Source organism: Natator depressus, chromosome 9 (genome assembly GCF_965152275.1).
Source record: "Natator depressus isolate rNatDep1 chromosome 9, rNatDep2.hap1, whole genome shotgun sequence".
NCBI lineage: Eukaryota > Metazoa > Chordata > Testudines > Cheloniidae > Natator > Natator depressus.
This window is the reverse complement of record NC_134242.1, coordinates 80,572,003-80,596,997: the sequence shown is the minus strand read 5'-3', so window position 1 is coordinate 80,596,997 and position 24,995 is coordinate 80,572,003. Positions and strand designations below refer to the sequence as shown.

The 24,995-nt window shown below is 40.8% G+C and overlaps 1 protein-coding gene across 5 annotated transcripts in view; it reads right to left on the bottom strand.

The window, feature by feature from the left end:
• Positions 1 to 19,990, bottom strand: part of LOC141993116 (ubiquitin carboxyl-terminal hydrolase 12-like) — a 78,130-nt gene extending 58,140 nt beyond the window's left edge. For 4 of the 5 annotated variants that reach the window (XM_074962426.1, XM_074962427.1, XM_074962428.1 and 1 more), the window contains exons 1-2: positions 19,777 to 19,990; positions 4,148 to 4,228 (exon numbers count right to left, since the gene is read on the bottom strand). In XM_074962426.1, the coding sequence (XP_074818527.1) occupies positions 4,148 to 4,228; positions 19,777 to 19,824 (129 nt within the window). In that variant the 5' untranslated portion in view covers positions 19,825 to 19,990. The remainder of the gene's footprint in view (positions 1 to 4,147; positions 4,229 to 19,776) is intronic. The other variant, XM_074962429.1, reaches the window with a different exon arrangement.
• Positions 19,991 to 24,995: the final 5,005 nt, after the last annotated feature.

Sequence of the window (24,995 nt, the reverse complement as noted above, 5' to 3'; positions counted from 1 at the left end):
ATCAGTTCTATTGCAGTATTGTAACAAGGTCACAATAGGTGGATTCAGATTTTATGTTTGCCTGTGTTAGATACCAATATGCCTTTTGAGACAAAAAGTAACACATTAAGTATTTCCTGTTTACAACGAAATATTGGCAAAAACACATGATGCAGAGATATCTAAGAGCAGCTGTTTTACATCTGCCATATCTGAAGGCTGTGTCACTAGAGGACAGGGCTGATGGTATGTAATGTCTAGAGGCGATGTGTCCCAGATTGCTTAACAAGGAGAAACATTTAAAACAGTGAAAAGTTAGATGCTTTTATACAATGACATGAAATAGTTCATTTTGGGTGGTTTGGTTCCTTCTGTTTATCGTAATCTATGCAATTTATTTTATAATGACTGGATTATATAACATTGTTTGTTTGGCTTTTTTGAGTAACAATGATTTCAGGTCTGCCTGTCCTGAGGATATTCTTGTAAATGAGTTCTGCATCTCAAGAGCATTCTGGGTGAAATATTTTAAACAAACATAATTAACATACAAAAAAACCAATTGTTGAATACTGATAATCACATTAAGTGGTACTCTGGGAATATGGCTACAGTGTACACCAGAATTTTGTATAATTACTGTAGCAGAACAACTGCAAGTTAATAGTCAATTTTCTGGCTGAGAGAAATTTAAAATTTAATCCATGCAGCTCAAAAGGTTACAGCCTTATCATCCTTACAGCTGCATTCACTTCACTTTACATGGTACATGAAATGAGAAACAATGGTTCAAAATGGTTAGTTACATGATCAAAATAAATACACAAGCTGAACAAACATTTAATTTATGTTTATTCTTAGTCCATCTCTTTATTAATAACCTATAAGACTGAATAATCAGCACATTCATGAAATCTGTAGATGATACAAAATTGGCAAGTTTTGGCAACACCAACGATGACAGAGAAATAATGCAAGGGTACCTGGAAAGATTAGAAACACTAGCAGAAAAGAAAAATGAAAATCTGTTGGAAGAATATTAGCTCATATATTTGGGGGGAAAATTCCCAAAACATATTTAATGGCAGGCAGGATCCTAGAAATTAGCTATACTGAAAGAACAGGATGTTAATAGTGGACTTGCTGTCCATTACTAACCTCCAGTTCTTTCAGCATTGCTAATTTCTGGGTTAGAGTGCTTATGCTGTGATATGGCAGCAAAAAGGTCAATGTGATTTTTGATGGTACACACAGAAGAATCAGGTCACAACATGTGGAATTAATAGGTCCTGCGTATACAACTCTGGTGCGATTAACTGTGTTGCATCCAAAAGTGTGTTAGGTACTTTACAAACACAAAAAAGCACATACCTCAAAGAGCTTGTATTAGAATCTCAAGGCCAAAAGTAATAAAAACACCAACAGTGAAGTCCTGGCCTCATTGAAATCCATAGCAAAACTTCTACTGACTTCAAGATGGCCAAGATATCACCTCAAGTGTACTGAAGAACCCAGCTACTGACCTTGCCCTCATTTGTATTACAGAGACCACTTTCCGAAATAAACATTACAATTATAACATTTATACTATACAATTTTAAATAAAATATCCTTTTCAGTTTGTTCATGTTGTGTAACAGCTCTTTATAAAGAAGCAACAGTGAAACTGACTAGACAGTCAATTTCCCCTATATGAGCCCACACAGCAACAGGAAAGTTGTTTGTGTTTTTTGAACAGGAAAATGTCATTGTATATCCACAAAAAATGACTAGAGGATTCAGGCCAGTAAATAACATGAAATTACTTTTAAGTAATTTTTTAAAAAAAATCAAAACACATGATTCATTCAGTTTAACAAATCTTGCTTAAAACAAAATATTTAGCTCAAACGCTATCTAATTAATTTAAAATAATTTTAAATTACCCATTTACAGAGAATTCCCAACAGATGGCACTTTGAGGATAGTAGCCTCTTAAAATTGAAAATGTTACAGTTTCACAATAGATTAAAATCTGCAGAGGTCAAAACCTGTTCTGCAAACCCTTTTAGGTGCTCCAGCTGCTTTCACACTTTACCAAGAGGGTTGAGAACAAGCAGAGGAAAAAACATGAGGTACTGGGGAAGGAATTTTTGATAGAGAAGTAAAAATCCAAAAAAATTATCGAAGGGAACAACTACAGATATTAGACATATTTTGTCCTTTTGAATATTGCATGTGGCCGGTAAAAGGATTTTTCTCTATTTTTAGAAGGCAATTTTTTCTTCTTCAAACTATTTATCACTTTGGTATATATGCTACAACAGAACATGCCTTCCATATTTTCCCATTATGATACATATCTCAAAACCATTGGAATGGCCATTAACACAACACTTAATGAAGATAATTCAGTGCGTTTAGATCAGGGGTGCGCAAACTTTTTGGCCCGAGGGCCACATCAGGGTGCGAAACTGTATGGAGGGCCGGGTAGGGAAGGCTGTGCCTCCCCAAACAGCCTGGCCCCCGCCCCCTATCCACCTCCTTCCACTTCCAGCCCCCTGACTGCCCCCCTCAGAACCCTCCCCCGTCCAACCCCGGCCCGCTCCTTGTCCCCTGACCACTCCGTCCCAGAACCCCCGCCCCTAACAGCCCACCGGGCCTCTACCCCCAATCTGAACCCTCCCCCCGCTCCCCGTCCCCTGACTGCCCCCCCCCAGAATCTCTGCCCTATCCAACTGCCCCCCGTTCCCCGTCCCCCGACCGCCATCCCCCGAACCTCCAATCCCATCCAACCGCCCACTGTCTGCCCCCCGGAACTCCCTGATCCTTATCCAACCCCCGACTCAGGCCCCCTTACCATGCCGCTCAGAGCAGCATGTCTGGGAGCCATGTCGCCTGGCTAGAGGCTTGCCGCGCTGCCCTGCATGAGCGCGCAGCCCTGCCGTCCAGAGTGCTGGCAGCGCGCTGAGGCTGCGGGGAGAGGGGGAACAGCAGGGCAGGAGCTATCCTCCTGGGCCTGGAGCTCAGGGTCCGGGCAGGACGGTCCCATGGGCGGGATGTGGCCCGCGGGCCTTAGTTTGCCCACCTCTGGTTTAGATTGTTGAGTGTCTGAGAACATGATCTGCTACGCACAAAGCAAAGATCAATTAAATCAAATGAGCTCACAATGTGCAGCTGGAGGCAAGCAATACTTTAAGTAACTATATTAGCACTATTCAGTACATTAGGTTGTTTCAGTTCTGACGTGAAATAAGTGTCTAAATGATCCACTAAGGGAAGAAGAGGGAAGTTTAATTTACTGTGAATGAAGTTAACCAGAGCCATATTTTTCACATGAAAAATGAACTATGTCCTGTGACAATTGTAAACATTTGACTTTTTTACATCATATTATTAATAAAAGGATGTGACAGATTGAATGTTACATTTACCTTCCTTATCCAGAAGCATTAATCTGACATCCTAAACATAAGTGATGGAATAATGTTGCATTCTTTTCACAATCCTTAATTTAGTTCTATCATTGCAAATTAGGCAATTTTTATGGCCTTACTGGCCTTAATCACACTGTAAACATGAAAACTTACTGAAGTTATGGCAAACAGTTGTTTTAAACAGGAGCTCTCATGCTGATGCAAGCCTGAAAAAAAGTACATTTCTACACAAAGGGAATTGACTTAGCTGGTATTTTTCTGTATTCTCTGATCTTTCCTCAACAGGACTGTCCCCTCTAAGCCCATACGAAAAACATGAGATTTGAAAAGCAAACAGATTTTTTTGGTTTGAGTCTTTGGGACTAAGACCCACCAAAGTAACAGTTTAATATCTGATACTTCTTCTCTGTTGAAGGACCATACCCTGCTTTTATCTACCCTATGATCTTATGGGCTTTTCCAGCTTTAATTACTCTGATCCTATATTTAAAAGTGTGCCCAAGTATGAATGTCCCACGGAATTTTGTAATTATTAACATTTTCTATTTCACTACAGTTAACTTTTAAGATTAATGTTTTAGTTAAAAACAAAATTTAGCATGCATGTTACAGGATGTAGTGCTTAAATAGATTTCTACTTTGTGCCAGAATTACCCATGGATAAAGGTCTAAAAGAGAATCCTGTCCATTTCAGAAGAGGAGGACTGAAATAGAAAACAGCATTTTAAAAATAGTAAAGAAAATTCACTCACATTGACCAAGCCAAAATAATGTTCATTCACAGGAAACTGTTCAGGACCAATCTCTTTCTCCAAAGCAGAGGCATTGGCGCCCTAGGGAAAACAAAAAACCCCACATATGACTACTAGGAAAAAACTCTCTAAAAAAAAAAATCTGTAATATTCATGCTATTTCTGGTAAAACAAAGAGAGTGAGAATGGAACTGTTAATTAAAACATTTTATATTATACATAAGGGTGATGTGAATGTAGATGTGAAGTAATACTTTAAAATAATGCCCATCAGCCTGTAGCTTAGATTTCAGGGTTCAATTAACACAATTTTTTGAAATCTCTTTCCAGGATTCTTAAGAAGTTGTGGGATAAGACAGCTGGACGAGAGCTAGCTGTTAATGTAATAGGTCCCCTTTTATCAAAAATTAATTCAACATTAGACTATTTGTGCATTTCAGATTTTAAAGAAGGATGGTAAAGCAAGTTAATATGTACCTTAATGAAAGACAGATATTGAACTTTGCTATACAATCTTTTAGTGAGTCTAAAATTAAATTTCAACAATTTACAATTTTACAGAGAATTTATTGGACTCCTGCATACTAAGTCAAATGTTATCTATTCTACAAGACAGTGATGTGTGCTTGCAAGGCTGGAATCAACATGGTAATGAGACACATTTTTGTTCAAATGTTCGAGTCTATATTATTTCTAGAAACTAACTACAAACTATAACACAACCTTAACAATGCTGGTGCAACTAACTCTAGCTTAGTAAGCTTCCAGCAGAGGTGCTGGGGAGCATGGCGGTGAAGAACAAAAACAGTTTATTAATGCTGGACAATGGAAAAGCAACATCTTTTTTGGTTTATGTAATTCTTGTAGCATTAATTTTAAAAACCAAAGAAACTTCAAAATTTAAACCAGAAATGTTGCTCATTTTCAATATTTCCAAAGATATTACAAATAGAAAAAAAGTATGTGAAAATTATTGAGTACTGGTCTTTTTTTAAAATCAAACAGTTGCAGTTGCCATATTTTCATAACAAATTTTAAATTATTTTGAAAAAATTATTTTATAACATTTGAGAGTTTCAAGAGTGTAAAAATATAATTTATCCCTCCCTCTCCACCCCAATCCCTCAATGTACCTGCATGGACCTGCTTGTAGGAATGGGACCTAAAACGTTATTTGCAGTTAGCTGTACAACTCCTAAAAGAGCAACACAGTATGGACACTTCATTTAAATTCATTTCATATTATCAAGATATCATGCTTTCATCTTAAAAACTCCACTTTATAATACCCCACTATGGGTTTATATTTAAAAGAAGATACTGTCTTATCTTGAGGTGAACATCAAAACTACAAACTACTGATCAAACTGAGAGATTTTTGCACTTGAATCTATACAAAAATTTGCTAGAGAAAAAGAGAGTTTTTCCACATTCACTAAGGAGATCTCAGATTAGTCAGTCATCCAGGAAGGTCATTTAAATTTAGTGGAGCATGTGCTGTAAAAATAAACAAGGAACTCAAAATAAATTCGCTGTGTAGATGGATTAAAGAAAACAGACTGAAGGGCAGGAAGAATGGTAGGCAAGATGGGTGCCATGAGAGAAAATAGATCTTTAAGTGGAGGAGTGTGCTACAGGAAAGGAACAACATGTCTCCCTGAATCATCCACTGAAGAAGTCAAACTACTCAAGAAATTGGATTACCAGAAGACACTACCTATGAAAATGTATTTGAAGACTGCTGAATAATCTAGAACTGTGCCTATCAGTTGCCAGGTTCCAATTTCAAGTCTTCTGTTAGCATCCTATTTATAGCTCAAACAGCATTTTAAGGCATCTGAATCACTAAAGAAGAGTGCTTTTCCATAGCTATTTTTTTAATCTAAATATGCTTAGACATGCTTTGAGTACTTTTAATAATCTCATAAAATCTTTTCAATGCTGTTCCAGCTTTTTAAAATAAATGTAACTGAAAGTGAAACTTAAAATATTAAGTAAAAAAAACGATGTTAATGAAATTTGACATTTGGATAGTGGAAAATCATAAAAAATTAGCAAATGCAAAAGGTGATGTTCCAGCAGAAATATTCGTTTGGCTATTTTGCACATCCTTTAAGCTTTTGATATGTGATGAACAGTGATAAACTAAAAGTGGCCTGCAGAGGAGAAAAAAATTAGGATTGTACCTTTTTTGCATCTTTATGATGTATAAAAGAGCACAGAAAGGATTCTCACCCTATAGCTTCCAAGGTTATAGTTTCTGCTCATATTTTACATTAGAAATTCAATCTTTTCTGCTCTGTTGTTCTCGTAAAGCATTATTGAGAGCTGGAGAACAGGTAGGATTAAGACATTAGAAATCCTACAGCTCTGGTGAACAGTCTTTACACGGTGGGTATGTCTACATCGCAGGGACTAGACAAACATATCTTCGCTATGGGAAATAGACCAGTATAGCTACGGCACTGTAATTATGCTGGCATAATCTGCTAGCAAAGATGCCGGCTATGCTGATGTAAGGGATTTTTCTGTCAAGGTAGAACACCACCTCCCTGAGCAATGGTAGGTAAGTTGACAGAAGCACTCTTCCATCAACCTATTTGCACCTACACTGGGAGTTAGGTCAGCATAGCTGCATTGCTCATGGGTGTGGATGTTTCACACTTCTGACTGACAAAGCTATGTCAACCAAAATTTTAAGTATAGACCAGGCCTAAATCACTGAAACCCTGAAGAAGAATTAAACAAAACAAAAAGTTGAAGTATACTATAGCTCAGCCTTGAAAAGTGCTATTCACCCATTTCCCCACAGTTAATAATGTTTTTAATGAACAAGTAAATACTAAAAGCATTTTTATTATCAATCACTAGGACAAATGATGGTAACTTTGTAAAGCTGATATGACTAGTTATAAAAGGTAGAAAACTTACTATAAAAAAAATCTAGTTTAACTAGAGGTAGCGAAACGCTGCAGTCAGATTTCTTATTTCAAATCTATAGGGAATGACCTAGATTGAAGAAATAGAAAGGAATCACAAAACATAAGAAGCAACATGATTTGTGATAAAATTTGGCTAATACATGGTTAAGAAACTTAGACTTTGACAGATTTACAAATGATCCTCTTCATACACATGCCTGATAGATCTCTAAGGTCTTTACTGCAGGACAGAGATCCCGTCACTGAGAAACACACAGAGAAAATTAACTAGGTTACTGCTGAGGTGTCACAGCCCAAAATTTAATTCCAAAAACTCATCAGCAACAGTCCTAGGTAAAACCAGGCCTATGGGACACCAAAATGTTTACACTAAAATCTTCAAAATGTTAGAGTGCAGAGCTACAATAGACAGACAAAGAAGGCTGAAGATTGTACAATAACCTGGGTCATGATGTTATTAAAATATGATGCTTCTGAAAAGCTGAAATGACAGAAACAGTCTGTCCCTTTAATGCTCGGATTTCAGAGCAGAGATCATGTTGCCACTACTTCTAATAGTTTGCAAATTAATTCTACTGTTAGATGACAAATTGGACTGCTTAAAAGTAGCCAAATTTCTACTGCACACATTGTTTGTGGCATAATTGACCTGAATTAGCATAGCAATTTGCTACACATTTTTCAAAGAAATGCTCTTTAACATTATCAGATAAATTCAAATGCTACAAGGTTCAAACATCATAAAATTGTGCTAATCAGCTTTAAAAATGTAATCTGATGGAGCAAGCACATAGTCATGCTCACAATGGCAAACTGGGGAAGGGGGATGGAAGAGATCTCCCTGGCACTCTTCCCCCCTGCCCAACAAAAGAAAAACAACCGAGGTTGTGCAAAAGTTTAGAACTGTACTTTGAAAGAATAAGTAAAGAGGCAAGACTTCTGTTTTATTTTTAACTAGAGAGCTGCCTTAGGACAGACAAATATAATCTGTTAATGAAGAACAGTACCTGGTTTCCAAACGTAAGTGCTGGAATTAGGAAGCTCTTTACAATTCAAAATTGAACTAAAGGGTTAAAAGTGCAAAAATTATTACTAACTCTTACCATAAATTGTCATTTGAGAAGTCATAACTGTTTGTGCTTGCAGTAAATCTACATAGTGGAAAGTGTTATATATTCCATATATAGACAGCAATACAATAGTTTTGAATTCTACGGTGATAAATACAGGATGAGAATTTACATTTGACCGGATGGCAAGCTGTTTGCTGGAAAACCAACAGTGACTGTGTCACCTATAATGCAGACATACAAGATTTTGGTTTACTTTACATGATTCAAGCTGTGTATGGGGGATTAGGTTTGAATAAGCTATTACCAGCAGGAGAGTAGGTGGGGGGAGAGAAAACCTTTTGTAGTGATAAACACCCATTTTTTCATGATTTGTGTGTAAAAAAACAAACATCTTCTGTATTTTCCACAGTATGCATCCGATGAAGTGAGCTGTAGCTCACGAAAGCTCATGCTCAAATAAATTGGTTAGTCTCTGAGGTGCCACTAGTACTCCTTTTCTTTTTGCGAATACAGACTAAAATGGCTGTAACTCTGAAACCTGTCATTATAAACAGAGATTTACTGATTGTTTGCAAACTAGTCTGCATCCCAGGCTACTGATACAATTCTGATTAAGAATGACTGAATCACCTTAAAAAGAAAAGGAGTACTAGTGGCACCTTAGAGACTAACCAATTTATTTGAGCATAAGCTTTCGTGAGCTACAGCTCACTTCATCGGATGCATTCCATGGAAAATACAGTGAGGAGATTTATATACACACAGAACATGAAAAAATGGGTGTTATCATGATTTTTTCATGTTCTGTGTGTATATAAATCTCCTCACTGTATTTTCCACGGAATGCATCCGATGAAGTGAGCTGTAGCTCACGAAAGCTTATGCTCAAATAAATTGGTTAGTCTCTAAGGTGCCACTAGTACTCCTTTTCTTTTTGCAAATATAGACTAACACGGCTGCTACTCTGAATCACCTTAGTACTCAAAAGCCTACGGTTAAGTCTAGTTAAATCAGATTCAGGATCTTAACACTGGCAATTCACATGTATCATGTTACCTTTTAGAATAACATTTAATGAAAGCAAATACTTTTATTTAAATCTGGTTCTCCTTGCTTTTTGCACAGGAACTCTGTCTCCCACCTCTGTATCTCTCTCACTTCTCAGCAGGCTTGTATTTCAAAGTAACTCCTTTGTAGTATAAATAAAGCTGTTAAGTGTACAAGATTAGAACTGATTCATTATCTACCACCCCCAGGGACAAATAATTCCGTCTATAAAGCTTCCAAAAGGTACATCCATGAGACTTAGAGTATGTCCATGGAAACTTGTAATATAAATACCTTATCCGTAAGAAACTGTTCTGACACAGTGGTTCAGAGAGGAAGTACTGTGTAACTTTCTATAGGTAGCTATTTGAGCAGAAACTAAACATCAATTATAAATTCACCCAGTCAGCGTAAATCTTCCATCTGAAAGGCTGCCTGATTCTAAGAACACATCCTCATGGTTTTGGCTAAAGTGGTGATACTATTTACACCACTTGACAATCAGAAACAATCCACACTCACTTGTGCCCAGCAATTTCTAGCATATTGCAAATCCTACGGAGCTCCAAGGAATGGTGACAACCTGTCCTGATTGAGACCTCCCCCATTCCATTCTATTCTGTTATAAGAGCACAAATATTGTCTTATGGTTGGATACAAAGCCCGCTGAAGTTAATGGAAATCTTTCAACTGACAGACTGGCTTTGGATCCAAAAATGGACATATAAAATATGTGATGATAAAATTAATATGCTGCTCTGAATTTAAAAATTATTTTAACTTTGTTACCTTAGCAGAATGACACATGGTCATATATCCACTGTGTGTGTGGAATTATCCATGGAATCACTATTTTAAATTAACCAATTGAGCTTCCGTCTATTAAGAGTAATCTAGGGAGGAATAATTAAAGCCTTTGAATATGTTATAAATAGGGCTGAAGCAGTGAAATTTTTGAAAATTATATATTTTTAAAACCTATGTACGTGTGTATATATATATATATATATATATATATATATATATATATATATATATACATATACATATACACACACACACACCCCTAAACAAACTGGTGTGGGCTTTTTTTTTTGTAGCTCTGAGAACATTGGGGTATTAGGCTGGAGAGGTTTCTGGGGGTGGATCTGACCTAGCCCCGGCCGCTCCTTGCAGGGGCAGAGGAAGTCCCTTCCTGCCCAGCTGGGACTAGCAGCTGGGTAGCAGCCACTGGCTGGGGCGTCTCCAGCCCTCCCCCGCAGTGATTTACCTCTCTGCTAGCTGCTCCTGACACCTGAAACCATGCACCCGCACTGCTGGGGAGCGGCACATGATTGCTCTTGCGGCTTCCCTTTGCTTCCCCATCAGAAAGTCATTTTTCTGCAGGGAAGCAAAGAAATCTATGGGGGACATGAATTCTGCATGCACACAATGGCGCAGAATTCCCCCAGGAGTAATACCAATCGTGATGTTATAGACCTCTGTCATATCCTCCCATAGTCGTCTCTTTTTTCAAGCTGAACAGTTCCAGTCTTTTAAATCTCTCCTTGTATGGAAGCTATTCCATACCCCTAATGAGTTTTTGTTGCCTTTCTCCATCCTTTTCCAATTCTAATATATCATTTTTGAGATGGGGTGACCAGAATTGCATGCAGTATTCAACATGTGGACATACTATGGATTTATATAGTGGGTTTAAAATATTTTCTGTCTTATTATGTCTCTTTCCTGCTGCACATTGAGCAGATATTTTCAGAGAACTAACCACAATGATGCAAAGATCTCTTTGAGTGTAACAGCTATTTTAGAACCCATCATTTTATATTTATAGTTGAGATTTTTTCCAGTGTACATTACTTTGCATTTATCAACATTGAATTTCACCTGCTTTTTTGTTGCCCATTAACCTGGTTTTGTGAGATCCCTTTGTAACAGTTTGCAGTAAGCTTTGGCCTTATCTATCTTAAGTAATTTAGTATCATCTGCAAACTTTGCCACCTCACAGTTTACACCTCTTTCCAGATCATTTATGAGTATGTTCAACAGCACAGGTCTCAGTACAGATCTTTGCAGACCCTGCTATTTTCCTCTCTCCAGATACTCCATGATGGATTTCCAGATGTCAGTGCTCCTAAATCAGTTTTAATGACTTCATGACTTCACAGGAACTGTTCCTTATTTACTGATGTACAACATGCAGTAATTTGGAATGGATCTGCCAGTAATTCACACACATTGGTGATATTCTGCAATTTACTCCTGGGGAGATTTTGCGCCACTGCGCATGTGCAGAATTCATGTTCCCCACAGATTTCTTTGCTTCCCCACAGAAAAGTGTCTTTCTGATAGAGAAGCAAAGGGAAGCTGGAAGAGTGGTCATGCACTCCTCCCTCACATTGCAGGTACATCATTTCAGGCACCAGGAGCAGACAGCGGAGAGGTAAATCACAACAGGGTTGGGGACACCTGAGCCGGTGGCTCTTACCCTGTGCCGGGATCAGCTGCTAGTCCTGTCTGAGCTGGAGGCAGGAGAGGATGCGGCTTCCTCTTCCCCTGCAAGAAGTGGCTAATGCTGTGTCAGATACCCTCCAGAAACCTCCCCTGACTACAGGAAGCTCAGCATCCTCCCCTGCTTCCTGCCCCATCACTCCTCAGATGCGGGGGGAGGGGTCAGTGTACGAGGAGCTGCTCCCCCATCCTCAAAACCCCCGTGCATCATAACCTCCCATACCTGGAACCCACCCCCTGCCAAACCTCACCCTGTACATTCAGATCCTCCCCAGCCCTCAGACCTGAACCCCACCCCACTGAACCTCAACCCCTGTATCTGGAGCCCCCCTGTAACCAGACCCCCTGTCTCAAGACACCCACTTCTGCACCCAGACACCCCTCACTGAGCCCCCTGCAGTCAAACCCCTGCATCACCCTGAGCCCCCACATCCAGACCCCCACCCCACTGACCCCCAACTAGCTGCACCCAGACCCCCCACTCCCTCAGCATCCAGACCACCCACTAAGACCTCCACACCCAGACCCCCCGCTGAGCCCCAACCACCTTCACCTGGAACCCCTGCAGAGTCCCATTCCCCTTATACCTGGAACACCACCCTCCCCCAAGCCTCTGTGCATCCAGATCCCCCCACACCTAGACTCCTTCACTGAGCTGCCTGCACAGCCTGCCAGACTGTCCCACACAGAACCCTCTCACCCCACACCTGGATCCCTCCACACTGAGCCCCTTCACACTTGGATCCTGCCTGCCCCACACCTGGTGCACCTAGTGCACAGGAGCAGGGGCCCAGAGTATTCCTGGGGCAGGCCCAGCCCCTGTGCTGTCTCAGAGTCGGGTGCAGCCTCACCACTAAATTCGGGAAGGGAGGAGCTGCATGGTGATCTCCCATCTTCATGTAGCCAGTGGCCTGTGCTCCCCACTGCCATGCTTGAACCTCTGTCTTTATTTATTGACAAATAAAACTTGCAGAATTTTAAAATATTGTGCAAAGAATTTTTAATTTTTCAGCACAGAATTCTCTCAGGAGTAGCAATTGTATGCAGTCCTAGAATAAGGTTGTAGTCCTAAAGAGCCCACCTAAGGAGGAGATATGAAAGAGATTGATGGATAAAATGGTAGGAAATATAGAACCCTCTGTTCAGACTCAAACTTTCACAAATTTCAGGAAACCTTTGCTCATTTAAAATATGGCATTGTAAACTGATGGCCTGATCAACCAGCCAGGGAAAGTGAACTCATGTCCCAAACAATGGCACAGTTCATGGTGTGCAAGGAGGAGAGGACATATATACCTTTACACTATGTTTCCTACATCGTGATTACTCTAACTTCCACACTTGTAAGCAGAACAGGCAAGGAAGAGGCAGTAATACACAACACCACTTGAATCACCTCAGGTACATTTTGCTATTTTAATGGCTCTCCCTAATTACAACCCACTGTTTAAGCTGTCAGCATCTCATAGCACAATGTCAAAAAGGTTCTAATACACAAGTCAGTGAATGTTTCGAACAACAGATTTATATGCTACCCCAGTGTGAGTTTACCTACGTTTCCCATGGTTCCCTTGGGTGAGGGGAATAGTGCTCCACTCCATGGAACAACCAAGGGGTTTGGATCCTTAAACCAGTGGATAGCTTGAGAATAATGGGTATATCAAGATTCCACATGTTCCAGAAGCATCCCTGTGGAGACCGAGGGATACAGTATAGCTTCCAAGGCTCCCTCAGGATCCACATTGCCAATCCTTGTTGACAAGTGCTTCAAAACCCCACCACCTGAAAGGGATGGTGCAACAGCACTATCTACAATTAGAAATTAGGCAAGCATGCTAGAGAGAACAGCTACTCAACTCCATTGTTTTTCTCTGTCCCTACGTTGAGCTCTATAGCTCCCTGGGACTTCTATGGTGTCTGGAGCCAAGAGAGAGAAAGTAACAGCTGCTGCTCTCCCTCCTATTTGAGTTCAACCACAGTTGCTAGCTTCTGTGCTTCACAGCAAAGGGAGCATGATGAGCAATGATCTGACTTACTAAAACACAAAATCAGAGTATGTGTCTCTATCTCAACTTATTTAGTTTGACATTGGCCAAGAAGATATGCATATTTTTATTTTTTCATATACCCAGAAAATCTTATGGCTTCACTTTATAAATCCAAATGGAACAAATGATGCTTTTATGTGAAAGCATGTTAACATTTAACATAATGATCCAATTACAGAGACTCAGCTGACCTTGAATAATTTACCAGATATCTACTAGCCACAGACCAATTCAAATGACTGGTGATGGACCACCAGAATCGTCCACGGGCCTGTTGAGAAGCTCAGCCCAATCCCTGCTAATGGAAATAGGAAAAGAATTAGCATTGGTACAAGGTGATGTCTCTTCACCTTCTATGGGATTTCAACCTTCTTTCATGACAGCCTCTTGTAATATCAGAGGACTCCACCATGCCGACTTAGGCAACTGAAGGGAGTTTCTGTTCTTGCCCAGCACCAGTGGATCCATGAATCACATCACATTCACTGGCCTCACTTGCAAATCTCCACTTCACAGAAGCATGCAGGGAGGAATGCACAATGTAGAGAGCGCATGCATGTCCTTTACACAGGCTCCCCAAATTTCACCCACTGTAATAGATCTATGTGTTGCCAAGAGGCAATTACTAGATAAATCATATGCATCCCTTTGGAGCTGGGACAAAAACCCCAGCTCCAAAACTGCAAACTTCTACCCACTTGAGTTAAAGAAGTTCTCCCCAATTGGTGGCAACAGTTGGTTCCTTATCCATCTTTTTGGGCTAGCCACTACAGGGAGAGACATCAAATGTTTAGAGCCAAACTAGACAGCACCACCAACTGCAAAGTAAAACTACACTCCCAGACTACAGAGGAGAAGCCTGGAGTCTTCCCTAAGAAAGGTGTGTACTAAAAGACGTCAGTCATCTTGTTAAACCACTTTGTGTTTTGGGTTTTTTTTGCTCCTCGGAATGGGAACTTCCACAAAGAAAAGGCTATTGCCAAGCCTGGCTTCAAATTCAAGTACTAATGGCAGTAGCACAAATCTTCCAGAAAGGACATACTATATGATTTGCCAAGAGTTACATACAGTTACAATTTTTTCTAAAAAGAGTAATATTTGTTAGTGTTAACTATCTAATCTCTGATCTTAGAGTGGGGAGTAACTTTTTGTTTCCTTTAACTGAATTTTAAGTAAGACAAGTCACACAATTGGAAACAAAAGTCTGAGTTAAAAGTTGAACTATTTCCCCTCATTATTTACTATTTTATCCATAGATGTTTTCTTCCCCATAAAGTTACCAGTACAAGAAAGTTTTAAAAATATGTCAGTGAAAATGCAACAAGACAATTCAAAAGCTTCACTGATGTGGATCATGTGTGTGGCTCATATGGCAACTGACATGTTTATTTGCAAGTGAACTGCACAAAATGAATAGTAAAAATACTAATTTCATTTCTTGCACGTTGTTTTCTATGCTCAGTATTCAGTCTTCTCTCGTACCAGTAATAAAGATAATAATTAGGCCCCATGCTGTACTGATCTGGGAGACAAAAATAGGACTACCATTAATGTATATGCTGAATTTGTGTTCTCCAGGTGTGCCTTGCTAGCTTTGCAGAGCAATTAGATGAGGCTCTAGTGGGAAGTGGCCTTAATTAGCATACTGTGATACACCAACATTACTGTTAAGTCCTTGTTAAGACACATCACAGGCATCTGAAATAGGAAAAGTTCAGATCCCTGCTTCATCACTCATTGCTATACAAGTGTTCTGCTGCAGTTCTGTCAATGCAAAAGCTACAGAAAAAGCAATAAAACAAGCTGATTTCCGATTCAAAGGTTTCTGTGTTAAGGCTCAGTTTTATGACTAGCAGAGGGAGGAAGCTTTTCAGACTGGCTGTACTGCCAGGGCTAATGAATGTCCTATAATATCTTGTTTCTTTCCTTGAAGGCTGTAGCATATGATTAAACATAATTTTAGAGTTAGGTGCAGAGACAACTGGGACCATACCTGCTCAGGTATGAGATTTTAAACAACTTCAGCACAAGATCCATGTGATTGTCCAAGGGGCATAAGGGGATGTAAGGAAATGTCACCAATATCCTCTCCAGTACATTCTCCTAATAAGTATCACAGCCATTTACACAAAATTAACCTCATGGAAAATGTAACAAAGACATCTGTTGGTAGGAAGGGAGTTAAAGTCAAGCAGGCCCAGCACAGATTTTGGCTATGGCCTATGGGTAAGGTTGCCGGTCTGTCACGGAGGTCACGGATTCCGCGACTTTCCATGACCTCTGTGACTTCTGCAGCGGCTGGTATGGCTGGCTCAGGGGCTGCCCAAATCGGCCAGCTCCTGGGCAAGGAGCAGTTTGGGTGTGTGGCAGGGGGCTCAGGGCTGGGGCAAGGGGTTGGGGTGCGAAGCAGTGCTTACCTGGGGGGGAGGCACAATCAAAGGCTGTTACAATACATGAAATATTTTCCTTACATCCATTTCTAATGTTTGCAATTACTGTAGTTGGCACAGGATGTTCTAAATTGTGAATGGGAAGGAGGGTGATCACACAGAGGAAGGAGGGTGTCCATGAGACACTTGAGATATGATCCACACTACAAAAAGTTTGTGATCCCTTTAAGGAGGGTGGTTTGGTTAGGATTGAAACTCAACAGTACAAAGACAGAATTTAAATGATCAATTTTAATCTTCTATTTGTTTATTTTAAAGAGGTTGTATTGTCCATTGGAATGAGACTGGGAGTCAGCAGCTCCAATCTGGGAGCTATACATCCTGGTTCTACCACAGACTCATTTGAGTGACTTTGAGCAAGTCATAACTTCCTCATGCTTTAGTGTCCCAGTCTATAAAACATAGATAACACCACAGAAGTGTTGTGAGGATTGCCTATAGAGTACTTTGAAGATGTAAAACATGCGTCACATCATTAGACTCCTAAAGAAAAGTTAATTCCCAAACATACCTTGTTTAAGTAATTAAATAGTTTATTCAGAGTCATTTTCACATTATGGTAGGAGAGATTATAATATTTTGGATTTACTAGACATTAACTTAATCATCAAAGGTGTAAACTTCAGTATATTGGTTTGAGTTAAATAAAACCACTGCAACCAGCATACTGTACTAATGTTTCTGTATTAGTTGAAAATAAAACTATAGGTGAACTTGACAAACTCAGCCAAGGCAAATCAAATAACTTTACATTTTTGTATCAATGTTTACCATGAAAAATGCCATAACACTTTATGCCGTGCATAAATTAGGGATCTTTAAGCAAGCAGTCCTCTCTGGGGTGAAGCAAAGCAGTCTGCACCAATAGCACCGCACAACAGTTTTTGTAGAAGTGAAAAATACCTTCTCCGTCTGAAACAAAAATGAGCATTCAAATAGGCAGAATCTACCTCCCTAAAGTTGGAATTTGCTGAGGACACAAAGGGTTAATTACCTACTCTTGCAGAAAGTTGTACCTCAAGATGAACACTGATATAACATGGGCATCTGCGAGTCACTAATCTACTACACCAAACAAAAGCAAAACCAGGAGAGGAGTAGAACCAACCCCAAAATGCATGCTTGTGGCCATAGTTACCAAGAACAAACCACTGAATATTGGAAGCATGACCTGAAGTTGGCTGCATGATCACAGGATCACTCAGCCTTACGTTTGCCCTCCTAATCCTCTTACTCTGATGCTCAGCCTGTTGAGCTGGGGAATTTGTCCAGAGTACTAGCTGGGGCTGAGTCAATCACATGCAAGGTGGGCAGGGAATTCTTCATCAAACCCTGCATCAAAGCAACTGTCCAACCACTTCCCATGACCTTATTTTCACTTGTGTTTACGGTGGGGAAACATAAGTGCATGCATGAACATGTGTACTTTTCTATGGACTTGTGAGGAGTTTTCAAAACCTGTAGTTGGGAGGTTTGTTCTAGAAAACCTAGTAGCAGAGATTACTCCGTTATATTTATACTTTTAATGAAATCAGGCTCTTAGCACTATAAACCGGCAACCATACCACACAGTATGATCCAGGCAGATCTCAAGTTAAGGAAAATTGGGTAGTCAGTACTTCAGGAGACCCCCTCAAAACGCTGCAGGAAGCAGAACTGGCTAGTTGCTAGGAAAGAAGAGTGGTGCCAAGTCAATAGTGAATTGACATCGCAGGATCACGATGCTGCTAAACTTACTGTCATTTGGATGCAATGGAAAATTGAGGTTCCGACCACTTCCTGGTTATTAAGATCCCATGGAACTATATGAAGAACAAGATCATTGAGCTTGAACACCCTGATCAAATTCCAGTTCATATAATTATATCCTGCCAACCTCAATTCCAGCAGCAATTTCCATTGGATAAAAGATTTTTCTGCACGAAGAAGAGTTCCTAAATGTTGCAGAGTTATTGTGTGCTATTGTGTTACAGGTGCAACGTTTTGCAGCAGAGGCAACTGTGTTTAGTGGTAAATTAACTGGTGCACGATTCATGTATTAGTTTTAGTTTATTAAAGGCGCTGCATAAATGTAAAATCCTTAATTACTGTACAGTCTGATGAATCCTATAGTAATAATACATACGAAACTCATGCTACTCTTATTCAACACATTAACCTGAGTGAAGGTTTACAAATTTATTTAGAACGATTATACTAGCTTATGGGAGCTTCCCTCTTGGGACTAATGATTGCAAATGCAAGTGTGAAGTTTGACATTCTCCAGTTCTCTTAGTCCATCCCTCCTCACTTTTAAACACTTTAAAAGGTTCATGTGGGATCAGGGTCTAAGCAACTACTCAAAGAACTGACAAACTGGTTGTTTAAAGGAGGCATGTTTCTTGAATTGTGGCACAAACTACTATTCAGATTTGGCCCCACTCCTACACTGAGAACCACCACCATGTGCTGCACCAAGTCTTGCGGACTTCAGTGGTCTCTACATAGGAACAGGTCTGTACTGGTGTGATTCTGGGCCTATATTTGGGGAAATCTCTTTGGGCACGAAAAGGGAGGCCTGTACAGCCTTTCCTGTCCTAAGTATTTTTCATCAGAGCCATCATGCAGTGCCAGAGAAGCTTTCCTTCTACATAGTTTTCCTATTACACACCCCTTGTTTCATAAGGGTGTGTTTATAAACATGTCATCTCTGTATTTTGCATTATAAAAACTTTAAAAAAAAATACACATTGTTGAAGGCAGGGACTGCACCTCCTAGTGTGGTTACAAAGCACCTTGCACACAGTGGGCGGACTCACAACCTAAATAAATAATAGTAACTATACAACGCTCTGTACAGTGTTGGGGGGTGAGGGAGGAAGGGGATTATTCTAATAAAATGTTTTAATTCTTGATATCTACTCTGATAAAAATGGGTATCAGCTGGCTTCTGCGATAAGAGAAATTTTCCTAATACCAGGGAGAATGCATGTGTGTGTGTGGGTGTCCTGATCCCTGCAAGGGACGATATCCCTTGGGGGTCGGGGAAAGGACAGGGCGCGCTCTCCAGGAGTGAGCACTGAGGAAAGGGCGCGGGGGCAGGGGGGAGAGGGTCTCTTGGCTCCCAGGGAGCTGGAGGCTCCAGGGTAAAGGGGAGCCCTGGGGGAAGGGCAGCCCTTTGGGAGAGGGGAAGGGGAAATCTCCTGGACGCCAGAGACGTGGAGGCTCCAGGAGGAAGGGCCCCTATTAGCCGGTCGGGAGCCCTGGGGGAGAAGGGAAGGGATCTCATGGCCCCCAGGGAGGCGGCGACGGGGACCCTGGGGGAAGGGCAGCCCTTTGGGAGGTGGAGGCTGCAGAAGGAAGGGCCCCTATTACGCCAGGCGGGGGTCCTGGGGAAGGGGAGCCCTGTGGGGGAGGGGAAGGGATCTCTTAGCCCCCAGGGAGGTGGCGGCTAAGGGAGGAAGGACCCCACCGCACCAGGCCGGGGGCCCTGGCGGACATGAGTCTCCTGCCACCTGGGGAGAGAAGCCCTGGAGCGGTGCCTCCGGGGGCCCCCAGCCACCGCCCCGGCCCCGCACTCACCATGGTACAGCTGGAGGCGAGTCTCCGGACTGTCATCAGTATTTCCATCCGCCCGACCCGGCCCCGGACCCCGCAGCCGCCCCCGCGGCCGCCGACGCCATGTTGGGACCCAGCCACCCAACTGACAGCGGCAGCCAGAGCCGCAGGTGGCGCACCAGCCAAAGGGGTCCGGGCGCTCCCGGTGCGGCAGCGAAACGGCGCCGGGTACCCGCGCTGCCCTGCCCGGAAGGCCCGCCTTCCCCCGCCCGGAGGTCACTCCTTCGCCTGGCGCGGGGGGCCAGCCCTCCGCTGCTCCTGTCCCCGCGGTCCCGCCTGGCGGGGCAGCCGAGCCAGCAGCGGGAGTGGCCTGGAGCCGAGGCACAGGGCTGGAAGTCAGGAGACCCCGGCTTTGCTCCTGGCCCTGCTGCTGAGGCCCGGGCTGCACCCAGCAGTTACTGCGCCTTCCTTCCACATGGGAAGCGCCCCTACTCCAGCGCTTTAGTGGTCTGGAGCGAGTCACTTAGCCCTGCTGTGCCTCAGTTTCCCCAGCTGTAAAAAATACCTACCTCACAGCTACCTACTGTGTAAGAAGGTGCTGTGAGTCCACTGAATGCATCCGACGAAGTGAGCTGTAGCTCATGAAAGCTTATGCTCAAATAAATTTGTTAGTCTCTAAGGTGCCACAAGTCCTCCTTTTCTTTTTGTGAATACAGACTAACATGGCTACTACTCTGAAACCTGAGATATTATTAATCTCTGTGAAGCACTTTGAGATCCATGAGCAGAAGGTACTCAGGAAGAGTGAAGTGTTGTTAATATTTATTAATTGTTCTGGCATAGTGCCCCCGGGCCCCCTTCAGGATCAACCTATTGAACTGTGCCTTGAACAAATGTAGAGAGAGACTCTGCGAGTTTACAGCTATGTATAATTATAAGGAGAGGCATACATGTTCATGCCTCATGGGGTGGATATTTTTCGTTATGAAACTAAGAAGGGACATGAAGGACCTTATGGAAATTTCTTTATTAGGATTTTTTTTCTGTATGCTGGACAAGAGACCAGACCACCAACAAATTGGATTTTAGAGATAGATTTGATTCGATAAAGAAGCTTGACAGTAATTTTGCATTAAATAATTCTGTGCCCTTCTGCAGCATGTTTGTCTATCTCAGCAGAACTACAAAATGGATTCTTTTAGTGCACAGTTCTGCGAGTGATCACAATAGTCATTGTACATCAATGGGAAAAATCAGTAAATGCTATTGCAGCTTTGCCTGATGGCACATTGTATACCAGGGACATTGCCTGAGTTTATCTGGACAGTTAAGTTTTATGTAGAATTCTTTATCAAACCTAGAAATAATCTGATAACTTTTTATTAGCTACATGTGTAGTTCAGTTGAAAGGTACTGATTAATAATACTAAAGACTAGGAGTACTTCTGGCACCTTAGAGACTAACAAATTTATTTGAGTATAAGCTTTTGTGAGCTACAGCTCACTTCATCGGATGCTGTAGCTCACGAAAGCTTACGCTCAAATAAATTTGTTAGTCTCTAAGGTGCCAGAAGTACTCCTTTTCTTTTTGCGAATACAGACTAACACGGCTGCTACTCTGAAACCTGTCAATCTTTTTAATGAGGCCCACAGGCTTCAGCTCTGGGTTGTTTGCCTGCAGCTATTTTCCATGTCATTTAGTACTTGCTCTCACAGGAGAACATTCAGTTATTTCAAAAAATAATACAGACATAAAGAAGGCTAAGTACTATTTTAAACATTCCCATAGAGAGTGAAGCAACTAAACTAGAAACAGGAAATTGACAAATAATGAGATTAGCAGAAACTTTAACTAGTTTTTTTAATTAGTTCCCTCTCTCCTACACCAAAATAGAACAAAATCCTTACAAATATTTATTTTTAGTATGGTAGCATCTGGAGACATCCATCAGAATCAGAACTCCCACGTGCTAGGTAAAACATGGAATAAAAAGAACAGTCCTCTGAAATAGCATTTCCAGATGTAGCTAGGTCATACGCCCTACTTTTACCCCTCCCTCCAAATCAAAAACAAAAAATATATTTCCCACGAGTCAAAGTGAACGGCTGACCAGACAATGTAAGGGTTGTTTCATACATAAACAGTATTTGATACTGTTCTATTGTTACATTTTCTTATATAATGCAAGAATATTTTTGTACATTTCACAATTATGCTAATTTTAAGCTACAGTGAGCAGAAAGATCACAAAAATGCCACTTTTGTTTAGTGCAGAAGCTCTGTATGGTATGAGAACTGGCCTTTGGGCTGCAGGGCTGTTACAAAGCACAAAGAAAGTCAAACAAACCTATAAAGAGCAATCTATTGTTGTTTAAAATGTATTCAGAGTCAGAGGAGTTATACACAAACTGCCAGCAGCGAGTCTTGTCACAGCATCAGCTAAAGCCTACTACAAGTATATTTTCTCTTTTATTTAGCTTCTTTTCCCAGAAATGGCTCCTCTGAATGTACCAGTCCAGAGACCGTTTGCTACAACTGAGGATGTACAGTATATAAATTAACCGTTGTTGTCAATACATTTTCAGGGAAGGCAGAATAGTCTTGTAGTTGAAACACAAGAATAGGAGACAGGTCTGACTCTAAGCCTGGTCACTGACTTGTGTTACCTTGAGCAGATAGCTTCATCTCTCTGTTCATCTGTCTCTCCCACCGTAAAATCTGCAAGGGTTAGTTAAAGTTTTAAAAGCACTTTGTCATCCTCATATAGAAGATATGCTAGAAATGCAAAATATTTTTTTTAGGATGCTCCCTCCCTGAATGTGTGTGAGTGCCAAATAAAAGAAGTAAAAACACATATTTAAAGCTATAGCCAAAAGCAACATAGACTAGTAAATAAATATGTATGAAAGTTGGAGCAGAAATAAATAACACAATCTCCCCACAACATGCACACACATAGAACTTGGGATGGGACCACCCTAAGGGTGTTTTGTGAAACATCTAGAACTTTTGAAAAAAGTTTTGGATTTTAGTATACTTAGAGTTTTGCAAACATTTCCCCCCTTAATTTAAGCCATTGTTTTTCCAAGGAAAGTTTAATTAAAAACATGTTATCCTAGTCAAATGTAAACCCATTGTACACCAACATAATAAAGAGCCTCTTGAAAAATAATTCTTACTCTGAGTTATACAATCCTAAATAGTGTGATATGGTTTCACTCAGTGAAATGCTATTTTGACAATCTATAAAATTGGATAAAGAGAAGATTAGGAAGCCTCAGGCTTTTACTACATAGTTTAAAAGAACTGTTTCAAGAATTTGATTCTAAAATTTAAGATTTTTATAAAAATGAGTTGGGGAAGGTTGTTGGGTTTTCAAAACGTATTGAGAATAAAAATGTTTCATGATATATTTTTTAAAATTTCAACAAATAAGTTCTGGAGAGGGAGTTCTGCATGGTTTTGGAAACTATAATGGTTAGAAACTCAAGAGCATTGTGATAGTGCATAAGAATCTGAAAGCAAAACTGATTAGAAACAGAAATTGATTGGTCTAGTTTGAGGATCCAACCTGAGTGAAATGATGTATTAATGGTGAAAAATAACCACAGGCCAGATTCTCAATTGTTTCACTAATTTTCCTCTACAGAGGATCTGTCTCTTACAGTTCTGTGTTTCTGAGCTGAATAGTTTAAGGTATAGTAACACAGGTGACAAATTTATTTTTAAGTATATAAATATATCTTGACAGTTTTGCTGTATATTGATCTTAAACAACCTTCCATGAAATTTGCCTAAGTGAGAGAGCAGGATAAATGGAGAAAGGGAACAAGGAACACTTTTGTCAGAGTAGCTGGCATTTCTATCACAAGACTATCACAATGTTTCTGCTATTATGTACTGAAATCAGTTGTTGTGCCTTCCTTTAGGACTTCTAAATAGGTATATGTTCTTCTATCGGCATTTTTGCGTATACACAACATCCCTTGTGACATTGGTAACTTATTTGGCCTTTTCCCTGTGGTGACATTCTTTTGGCCTCCCAGTGATTTGGCATATATTGCCTTATTTGTATATTACTCATCTACATATGCTTTCAATAGCTAATGACAACAAAGGCGCCTTCATCCTTTAATTAGTATCTTCCAGTGGAAGACAGGCACAAGAAGACAGCTTTACCAGTTGATCACAAGAGTTCCTCAAATCAAGGTTTTTTAATATATTCAGACTTTTGCTTAGTAACACATTTAGAACTGAATTATTACTTGATCAATATATTCAATCAGAATTCCACTGCCCCTCCCCAATAAATGTGGCCTGTTCCCACAAAACTTCTGTGAAATTGGAGCAATTTTGAAATTAACTTTCTTGTGCCATATTTTTCATCATTTGATGTTTGAGAACTTGCTTTCAGATTGTCACTCTTAGAAATTTGGAAACGGTGGCGAGAGGACCCATGCCCAAAAAGCTACATGGTCTGGTGCTTATTCATAGGACTGGGAATCAGCTGATCCTCCTGGGTTCTATTCCCACCTCTGGAAGTGACTATAATAGTTTACAAAGCAATAATACTTGGCCCTCACATAGCAATTCAATACAAGTGTTATTTAGTGAGTAATTATTAGCAGCCTCATTTTACAAATGGAGAAACCAAAGCTTCCTAAGTCACTTGACTCCTGTGCCTATTTTCCTAGACCACTGTGAACCAAGGCCAGATTTCAAGAGCATAGCATCCAATATGCACTCAGCATGCTGAGCTCTTTTGAAAATGGGAAACGGAGCTCTTTTGACAACTTGGCTGTAGTGCACTGAGAATAGGATTGACAGTCTGGAGATCCCAGGCCTGATTTTCCATTCTGCTACATTAGTTTTCTGTCACCATCATACTCTTGATCTTAAAACCTACTCTAGGGGGAACTCAGAGCCATGCTGTGACTGAAAGATGCTGCAACACCCTGAATTCCCTGGGTATAAGGAGCAGACCCAGAATAGCCAGCTCTGTACTCTTTTCTCTTACAGGAGGCTCCAGTGCAAAAGGTGTGGTAGGGACAGGAGAGGGTAGTGGCTGGTGTATTCCCAAATCCGGCTGGCTCATCACCCACACACAGATCTTTGTAACAAAGGAACACGTTAAGGCTGCCCTAATGTATACTGGAGCCTGCGGTGCACCATCACTCCCTGGGCTGGGCACAGCAGCACAGTAGGGATGTGTGTAGGCCTTTTTTGACTCTAGGGTTGACAG